Below are 10,788 nucleotides of genomic sequence, written 5' to 3' on the forward strand. Positions count from 1 at the left end.
CAGTACATTCTGAAAAGAAACATTTTTCAAATACGTTATAAAAAATATTGAAGTCATTGTTGTAAGTACAAGTTAGCTTGTTAAAGTCTTTCAAATTGTAAATGGAGGCATTGACTCGTCGCCGTTGTTATGGTTACTTATTTGTATCAACGCGAATGTTTCATCGCGGAGTGATTTTTTATTGGAGTGAAAAGTCAGAGTGGGTTGTTGTCAGATAATTCAACTCATGGAACGTCTCTCGTCCAATCAGAAACAGCCATTTAAGTCGAAAAAACCCAATTGTTTTATAATAAAGCAATACAGTACGAGTGCGAGTGGGGTTGTTGAGGAATATACCACGGGTGGTGTTCGGCCGTAGCTACGAGGCCACTCGGCCTTTTAAATTCTCTCACTAACTTTAATGGAGAGGTGGGCAAAATTCGTCCGAGAATTTCAAAAGTAGACGTGTTTTTAAACTGCCGGTAGAGTCGTATTTCTGACCGCACAGACATATAAAGGACATGTCTGGTTTCGGGAGAGTCTTGGGTCTCGGAAAATATCCTCATTTCTTGGATTGGACGTATAGTTTAGCGTCTAGGTTTACTTGTTTGAGGTGTGGATGCTAGGTAAATGTAAAACACGCACCATGTAAGCAGAATTGGGTGACGTTTTGGAAACTGCCAAAAGAGTTGTATTTCTGACCGCACAGACACATAAAGGATATCAATTGGACGTACACACTGTAAACCCGGATTTCGCTTTTTTGTTATCTTAACAAATGTTTTCTTGTCAATATGACATGGGTGTGTGTAGAAAGTTGATATAACTTCAAATAAGCAATTAACAGCGCCTCAACTACATGGAAGTTAACCAAATTGAAAATCAATGTTATGTTAGCTAGAAAGACCTAGTTGAGTTAAAAAAACCAGGCTAAAATTGGTCGTTTATGCGTCATCACGTTGTACGCTGAGAGTCACGTGGTACGACTTGCGTGCCTGCGTGACTTTGAATCCACCGGGAACGGGAAGGCACTGCCGCCATCTTTCTGCGCAGTGAAAAGGAGATACCGGAGCGGACTCTTTTACTCGACAGAAGGTGAGTGCAAATTCTTATAAACATACATGTAATACTTCTGAAACATTTAATGTGTTTGGTATTGCGTGATACTCGTTAATTGTAAACTTAACTGAAAAAAATGCAAGCTTTACACTGAGCAGAGTTTTTCTTAACCACTTAGCTTACTAGCTAGCCTACTTAAACATATATGTTCGACAGCACAGTAAATATCGAGTGTAATGACATTAATTTACATCGAAAGTTGTACTTTTCATTGTCACTGGTGGCAGAAAACGAATTAAAAAATGTCAACAAGTAGCGTTTTACACGAGGCGGTAGCGTTTTACACGAGGCGGCACCGTTAAACTGGCTGCCGGAATGTGGCCTACACACAGCGCCCTCGTGTTAGTTCAAACACCAGAAACAACGTCTCCGCTCCAGTCTGCGATGCCAGAGCTAATTTTAATCATGAGTTAGTAACAACCGCATCATATTTTAATTTTTAAAATAGTCAATTTCATAGTGCCATTTGTGAACTACACGAGAGCTTTTCCTTGCTACCTGTTTGAATGAATAGGCTATGCAATAACCTTAATCACGTGTTTTTATTAATCCAATTTTCATGGGGTTTTAATCTTGCGGTCACAGTAAAAGTACGGCAGACTTGGCGTCTGTTTTTTATTTTTTATTATTTAATTTAAACCACTGCTGGACGGCCATAGTCTGCTGTGAACGTCACGGGCACATCTACAAACAGGGCTGCTGATAATGGCTGCTGTTCAAGGTTCTATGGTGTTGTATTTATTCTTGGCTGGCCGCGGACCTGTGCGCGCGCGCACACGCATGACAAGGTTGAATTGGACCATAACGTTATTCAGCGGTCTTCAATAGCTCCCAATAGATTTAAAGTATTGTAAATGGAACTTTGCCGTTTACAAGACCGGTGCACGTGTCATGCTTTAAGATGCCCCTTTGAATAGAAATGAGAAAGTGCTATATTTGTTATGAATTGCCCTGGCATTTTAAGAATCATTAACAAATAAATAAATACAAATAAATAAATATCAGCTTAACTGTCTTTTACACTGAACTTTTAGACTTATTATAGAGATATGTGTACTGTTGTATGTAAATAGGAAATGGTTATTTAACTACCAAGTCACATATCTGTCCTAATTCTCCTTTTTTCTCCCTTCTGTTTCCAGTTTTACATGCTGAAAATGCAAATGTAGGTTTTTTATTTTGTAAATTTCTTTGAGAAATATATAAAATGCTTATTAAAGTCAAATATCTTTCCTAATGATCTTTTCTTTCTTTTTCCAGGTCTACATGTTTTGAATGCAAACGGAAATGCGGTGGATTTGTAAGTATTGTACCTACTTCTCAGAAAATCGTAGAAGAATAATTGAACATTATAGAGCTGTCCATGGACATTTTGGAAGAAACTGTCCATTGCCCTGTATCTACAGTGACTGTCATCTAGTTTTCCGATCACAACAATCTCTGAAAAACCACTTGAGACAACATGGAGTTTCACAGCATGGACCTATTGGACATTTAAACTTTAAAATTAACTGTCAGTTATGCAATTTCAATGATCCAGTGACTATAAAACAGTATTTCTCTCATCTTGGGAAACATCTTAAAAGCAAAGAGACTGTTACCTGCCCCTTAAATCATTGTTCTTTCAAATCAAGTGTTTACTCTACCTTTACTTCACACAAAAGTCGTTTTCATAACAATGTCACACTGCAAGACTTGAAATCTGAGCTTGTTATTCAAACAAATGTAAATGAGGAGCACCTGGTTGATCAAGTGCAGTCAGATATCAGTGACGCTGAATTTTCTGGGGGTGAGAATATAACCGAGCAGGAGGTTAACACTGATACAGTTCAGGCAAGACTTGCATCTTTATTTCTGCGATTGCAAGCAGTTTTGCATGTCTCAAAGACAGCGGTTCCGCAAATAGTTACAGAATTGAGGGATATTGGTGTTTTAGTTGGTGAGCTAAACAAAAACACTCTTGATAAAGCATTGAGGCAGCATGGTTGTACCATTGATGAAAACACTTTAAATATAGTTAAAGATACTTTGTGCCAGGCTAATCATTTTAGCTGTCTTTCTGAAGGTGGGTCTTTGGGAACTGACAAAAGAAGGTTATCATTTTTCAAAGAAAACTTCAGTGTTATTAACCCAGTTGAATTCGTTTTAGATTTGTCATCAAAACGAACATTTGTTTATGTGTCAATCTTGGGTGTTCTTCAAGTATTGTTAAATAGGGGTGATGTACTTGACAGAGTTTTAGAAGAAAGCCAAAAATCACAATCTGGCCATTATACATCATTTTCTGATGCATCATACTGTAAAGAAAATCCACTTATTTCTGGTGAAGATCTGAGTATTTCTCTGGCCTTGTATATTGATGATTTCGAAGTCTGTAATCCTTTAGGGACATCAAGAAAAAAACATAAATTGTGTGCCATCTATTGGATAATTGCTAATTTACCTGTAAGAGACAGATCATCATTATCTACTATATATCTGGCTGCCCTATGCAAAAGTCAAGATGTTAAAACATTTGGTTACAGTCCAATTGTTCAACCATTACTAAGAGACCTAAAATTGCTTGAAAATCAAGGAATTTACATCAACAGATTGGGAACTAGTGTCAGAGGCACAGTACTATACATTTCATCAGATAATTTGGGGGCACATTCTTTTGCTGGCTTTCAAGAATCATTTAATGTGGACAAGTTTTGCAGATTTTGCCTTGCAAGTTGTAAAGATATTCAAACTTGTTCTGTAAGAAGTGGTGCATTTGTATTGAGAACAAGAGAGTCGCATAACCTAGACCTCTCTGAGCTTAAAGAAAATGTGACTTTGAAAAGTGTGAATGGGGTAAAAAGGGACTGTGTTCTAAATGAGCTACAGTACTTTCATTGCATCACAGGGTTTCCACCTGACTTTTTGCACGACCTGTTGGAAGGCATTGTACCCTTTGAGCTGTGTTTGTGTTTGAAAAAATTAATTGATAAGAAATATTTCACTGTAGATAATTTAAATACTGCCATACAGCACTTTCCTTATAAGTTCTCAGACAAAACCAATTGCCCTCAGAAAATTCCAGTAAATTTTCATTTGGTTGGAACAATAGGAGGGAATGGCCATGAGAATTGGACTCTGTTAAGGTTGTTGCCATTAATTATTGGTGATGTTGTTCCTGAAAATGATAACGCTTGGTCTGTGATTCTCGAACTGAAAGACATTGTTGAAATCTTGGTATCGTCCACTTTCACAGAAGAAAGCCTCTCTTACTTGGAAGCAAAGATCTTTGAACATAGGACACTTTTAATAGAAGTGTTTCCTGATGTAAAACTCAAACCCAAACATAATTTCCTTGAACATTATCCCTGTCTAATTCGATGCTTTGGACCTGTGGTTGACTTCTGGACATTTCGCTTTGAAGCTAAACATAGCTTTTTCAAGAAAGCGGTCCGTGATCTAAATAACTTCAAGAACATTGTTTTATCCTTGGCCAACAGACACCAACTTATGTTGTCATACTTTTTTGACATGCCGTGCCTGTTCAAGCCAGCAGTGGAAGTAGAAAGAGCAACATACAGTTCCCTTGAAAATCTGTCAACCTCAGTCAGACAAGCTATTCAGCACAAATTCAGTCATCTGACCAGTGCATCACTTGCAACAACAGCCTTTATACATGGGACAAAATATGTAAAGGGAATGTACGTATCATTTGGAAGCACAAGCGGACTTCCTGATTTCTGTCAAATTCTGTACATTGTGGTAGTGGACAACAAGGCATTCTTTATTCTTCAACCTTTCTCTGCCTGGTACCTGGACCACTTCAGATGTTTTGAAGTTTGCAGCGCTGATGATCTCCAACTGGTTGTGGTCGAACCTGCAGAGCTGAACCACTACGCCCCTCTGTCAGCCTACACCGTGCAAGGAAGACACCTGATTTCTCCGAAGGCATCCCTACTGCACTGAGGTGATAATTTTGCTGATTGTCATGTGAATACTTGTAATTGTACACTAACCCTGACCCTTGTTGTTGTTTTGTCAGTGAATATCTACTCATGATCTACTACATGTCTGTACTTTGTGAGCAATAGTAAAATCCAATGGTAATACACAGCCTAGGTTCTGTAAACTGTAATGTAAACAAAGGGGCCACCATAGCTAGCAACATGCCACTTTATAGAGCCTAGGCTTTGTATTCCCACTGCATTTTTTTGCAGCAGAGTACGGACAGGTAGCAGATCGTGAGGAGAAATTCACTGATTATGATAAGCATTCTCCCCCGAATCGCTGACTCTACCTTAAGCTTTACTGCCAAAATATACAAAATTTGAAAACCAATTTTCAGGTATTTCATAGGGTTTAATTAAGGCATTCAATTTATAGTCTGGCAGAACACAAATTTAACATTTTATTTCACCTTGAAGTTACTCGTATGATATCCATAGGCCAATTTATGATATTTGATCATGACACAACCATTTTTGTAACATAATTTCTATTTTTTATTAGTTGGGATTCACCATGTTGCTGCGCGTCATCCTTAGCCAAGACGACATCCGGAGGATAACAATTGACAGCATGCCAGAGACTGTTGATGGCCTTCACTTGATGCTGAAGAACAAGCTTGGATTGGAAGGTGACTTGGTGGTGCAGTTCCAAGATCCAGAGTTCGATAATGAGCTTTGCAACTTGAGTAGCATGTCAGAGCTGCCTAAGGACAAAGTGACTTTGAAAGTATACAGCAAGAATCTTGAATCCTATCATACAGACTCAACCTTAGACACGGCAAGCCTATCCACATCCGCTGAGGGAAGCCCCTCTGCCAGTCATACCCGTCAGCTGCCACAGCCATTTGACATCCCTACTTTTTCGTATGATGTGGAACTTAAGTTGAAGAAAGGAAATGAAGCCTTCCATGAAGATGGAACCCTTCTTGATGTGTCCAAAGACACAAAATCAGACATTTTGGATAAAATAGCAGAAGTCATCTATGTCCACAACGCATACCCAACACGTGAAGATTATGACTTGGTGTCACAAGCTCTCGTCGACAAACATCCCTGTCTGAGGGAACCAGGATCTGTTAGCGGTTGGTACTGTTGGAAATTTAGCTTGAAGTTCAAAATGGGAAACTTCAGACAGAAGCTACGATTGGCTGGATGCCCAGAGCTCAACATCAACTCGCGCTCTTCAGGTACACCTGGGAAAGGAAAACTTAAGAGGGCCAGAAAATCTGAAGTCAATTTCCTGCCAGACATCCCAGAGGGAAAAACACAACGTTCCCTCGAAGAGGAAAGAACCGAGATGGTCACCGAAATGAAGAAAAGGAAAATTGATTGGCAGAAAATAAAAGGATTGATGACCAGCACTTTTTCTTTACGGAGAAAAACAATTGTGGAGGATGAGCCACCTGTGGCGGATGTCAGAGAAAGATGGCCGGCACTGTTCTCTGAACGTCAGGTAAAAGTATTTTTCTATTTCAGATGCGGTTAGGTGGATCAGATTTGAAATTGCTTAAGATTTGCTAAATAATTTATTTAAGAATGGTTAATATCAGTCATGAATAATTTGGTATAAAGAATGCATTGATTAAAAAAAAAAAAATTCTGCAACAACAGTAAAGTAATTGAGTTTACAGCCAACTGCTTGTGTTCCTTTGCTTTTTTCTGCCTACCAGATTGAAGCAGAGTTTGCTCGCCTTACGTCTGTTGACCTGAAAGACTCCCTCTTCGCTGGCCTTGACAAGTATCTACTGAGGTTCCTTGGGGTGTACAGGGCCAGGATGGGTCTGGTGGAGCTGAACAGCCTTTTGAGGACTCTGGACATTGATGTCCGTTGGTTGACTTCTTTAGAAGTCAACGTGTAAGTTAAGTAAAAGGTTATATATTTTAGAGCCATAACAATACTGATATTGATTATTAGTCAGCATAGGCTATAATGCCAAAGAGATCCACATTTTAAGGTATAGGCCTACCATTATTTTCATGTTTTATTTGTGTGGAAAGGGAGCAATGGTTTAAAAAAATGTTTTGGGATAAATAAACATAATTAAATTTAATAACCTTTATTTTCCTTCAAGGTTTCCCTCTCATTTACAGTAACAACAAGCACATTGCAGATGCTCATGTGATTTTATAGGCCTACATATATATTTTGGGGGAATAAAACAGAATAATTGTGTGAACATTTTGTCTACCCATGTATGTACCCTAATATATCTGTTCATATGTCATGCATCAACATACTGTCAGGTGACAGACAGTGGAGAGACTGGAGGAGATAGAGGAGGAGAGACTGGAGGAGATAGAGGAGGAGAGACTGGAGGAGGAGAGACTGGAGGAGATAGAGGAGGAGAGGATAGAGAAGGAGAGACTGGAGGAGAGGATAGAGAAGGAGAGACTGGAGGAGAGGATAGAGAAGGAGACAGAGGAGGAGATGCTGTAGAAGATGGAGAGGCTAGAGAAGGAGAGGCTGGAAATTCACAGGTGAGGTTCAATAATGATTAATATGTTAGTCATGAGATTCAGCATTGTGTCAAATATTAGTCTGATTATGACCTGAATAACTATAGGCGTATATTAACAGTGTGTTTGCAGTAGTTGCTTCAGCGTGGTCAAATGTATACTGTGATTTCTTAGGAAACTGATCCAAATGGAGAGAGCAGCAGGGAGAGTACCAAGGATAGGGTCAGGGAGAGTGTCAGCATTCAAGAAGATATTCTGGACAAACCAAACCAACCTCACCCAAAATACATTCCAGTTCAACAGCTGCCACACAAGCTCCTCCATTTTCAAGAGAGTTGGTTCAAGCAGTATCCATGGCTGCACTATAGCCCCTCCATCAAAGGGGTTCTCTGTTTTCACTGTGTGAAAACATACACTATAAAGAAAAGCACACTATATAAAAAGGTAGACCCTGCCTTTTCGTCAAAGGGATTTAATAATTGGAAGAATGCACTTGCCAGTTTTCAGCGGCATCAAAATACCAAATCCCACCATCATGCCATGACAGTTAGTGCTCAAGAGGGAAGCCCAATAGATTCGCAGCTCTCAAGTGCATGGGCACAGCAACAAGAGGATGCTAGGTACTGCCTACAAAATATTGTAGGATCAATACAGTACCTTGCCAGGCAGGGCATAGCACTGCGAGGCCATGAGACAAAAGATGGCAATCTATTTCAACTTCTGAAATTTAAAGCCAGGGATGATGTACGTCTCAGTACTTGGTTAGCTCGCTGTCATGACTATACCTCTCCTCAAGTGCAAAACGAGGTTTCGCAGATGCTAGGAAACTGTATTGTCAGGAGTATTGCACAATCCATCCAGATGCTACCAGTTTTGCAGTATTCACTCATCATGGATGGCACACAAGATGTCACAGGAACAGAACAAGAGGCTATTTGTTTTAGATATGTGGACCATGACCTGGTACCACGGGAGGTTTTCATTGGTTTGTATGAGGTCCCTGGTACTACTGGAGTGGAGATTGCAAGAATGGCTGAGGATGTCCTCTTGAGGCTCGCTATTCCCATTTCTGGGTTAAGAGGCCAGACATATGATATTGCTGCTGCTAATATGTCAGGCAAATATTCTGGAGCACAAGCAGAACTGAAGAGACAGCAACCGTTAGCGTTGTATGTGCATTGTGGGGCACACTGTCTTAACCTGATTACGCAGTCTGCATGCAGAGCCAGTCCCTTGATCAATGAGTGTACAGTTGGTGCATGAGCTTGGCACATTAAACAAGCAATCATGAAATTTCAAGAACATATTTTCCAAAGCCATAAGTTCAGAGGTACCATTAAAATCACTCAGACCACTTTGTCCAACCAGGTGGACTGTGCGGGGCAAAGCTATCAGAGTGGTGCTGTCTCAGTATGAACGTGTTTTGTCTAGCTTGGAGGAGATGGCATCAAGTGGGTCAAACACAGGCATGAGAGCAAATGGTCTGCGTGAGAGGTTTGAGAAAGGGAAAACGGTACTTGGTCTTTGTCTGGCATTAGAAGTGATAGAGCAGCTGGAGTGTCTGAACACATCCCTTCAAAAAAGGACTGAAACTGTTGCAGGTATGAGAAGTGCCATACAGTGTGTGAAATCTACTGTACATGCCAAAAGAAATGAGGAGAGCTTTCATGAGGTTTTTGAGAAAGCAGTGGTATGGTTGACTCCCTTGGGATTGCGCCCATTCAGATTCCTCACCAAAGAAAGCCACCAAAACGATTCACGAGTGAAGCAAGCCAGCACATCCCCAAGTCAGCAGAGGAGCATTATAGAACAGAGTTCTATAAAATGCTTGATAGTGTGCACATTCAGTTTGAGGAGAGGTTCAACCAACCACATCTAAATGTCTTGCAAAAGCTGGAGGAAACTCTCCTGACTGGAGAAGTGAATGACATTGTAGATCAGTACCCAGAGCTGAACAGGGACATACTAAAGGTCCAACTAGCCATGTTTAGGTCCAAATACACTGTCAAATCTAGTGTTGAAGTGGCAGAAATAATGAGAGGATTGACAGTTGAAGTGAGAGGTCTGACTCAGGTTGAGTCCCTTATCAGGCTGCTTTTAGTCCTACCAGTTGCATCAGCTGAGGCTGAAAGAAGTTTCAGTGCTCTCAGGAGGCTGAAAACACGGCTGAGAACCACCATGACTCAAGTCAGATTGAATAATCTTGCAGTGTGCCATGTCCATCAGGAGACACTGGACAACATTGACCTTAAAGAAATCTATCAGCAGTTCATTTCTGTTACAGAAAGACGTAGGCATGTGTTTGGTTCTTTCAAATAGGAAGAGCACAATGGACACTAATCTGTGTATATGTTAGTATTAGTGATTCCTGGCTGATGACCCTGCAGCTGGCTCATGGGCACTGGAGGAAGAAATGCCTAGCAGGAAATTATACTGACCTGTACATTTAGTGATACACCTGTTGTTGTATTATTTCAAGAATATTTATTTACAATGTTGTTAATGTTGTTTACAGTTGCACCAGAGTAAAGTTGAAAACTCTTCTAAGTTGACTAATTTTCTTTCATTAGTTGCTTTAACCTATAACATTACAGAATGCATATTCTCTTTTGATATTCAGATATGCATTATAAACATGTTAATTAAGCCGATGTATTGATTTCTTTTCAATTATCATTGCGAATACAAAAAAATCGATCATCTTTAGGAAGCACTTTCATATCCCACGGACCCCACCAATGTCCAAATCAAACCTACTCCCTTGCATGAGGAAAATGGTTTTGAAGGTTGTACCAAATTTGGACAGTACAGAAAACTATCAAGGTGGACGTTATGGGTCCTTGAGGCTTTTTTGTTCCCCATGAGAAATAAGGCATGTATACAAATTTTCAGACATTTTGGAGAAATCACGTAGACTTTGGGCATGGCTTATATCGCCACCTATGGGCGTACATGGGCCACTAGCCGTCTGGGAGTAGTGAGTGACCTGTTGTATCATTAGGCCAAATTTTTGAGCTATTGAGCCATTTTATGGAGAAGAAGAAAAATAAGAATGCTAACAAAAACAATAGGTTCCATCCTACCGGAGGAACCCTAAATAGGCATTGTCTTACATACTAATAAACCCTCAACCATATTATAGATTTTTATTAAAATGAGAAGTCGTATTAGGACTTAAACTTAAAATAAAACTTTTATAATAAATAGACGTTTTCAAACCCTTTATGGTTGCAACTATTTATTTTTA

At 39.8% G+C, this 10,788-nt stretch overlaps 1 protein-coding gene across 1 annotated transcript; it reads left to right on the plus strand.

Moving 5' to 3' along the window:
- Positions 1–985: 985 nt before the first annotated feature.
- Positions 986–9,860, plus strand: LOC146254851 (uncharacterized). The gene is made up of 8 exons (XM_084675464.1): positions 986–1,074; positions 2,241–2,263; positions 2,359–2,398; positions 4,905–5,044; positions 5,587–6,537; positions 6,755–6,939; positions 8,910–9,054; positions 9,267–9,860. The coding sequence occupies exons 5-8, from the start codon at positions 5,599–5,601 to the stop codon at positions 9,858–9,860; spliced, it is 1,863 nt and encodes a 620-aa protein (XP_084531590.1). The 5' UTR covers positions 986–1,074; positions 2,241–2,263; positions 2,359–2,398; positions 4,905–5,044; positions 5,587–5,598.
- The last annotated feature ends 928 nt before the right edge of the window (positions 9,861–10,788 follow it).

Source organism: Hypomesus nipponensis, chromosome 16, assembly GCF_054491055.1.
Source record: "Hypomesus nipponensis isolate SF chromosome 16, ASM5449105v1, whole genome shotgun sequence".
NCBI classification, from domain to species: Eukaryota; Metazoa; Chordata; class Actinopteri; order Osmeriformes; family Osmeridae; genus Hypomesus; species Hypomesus nipponensis.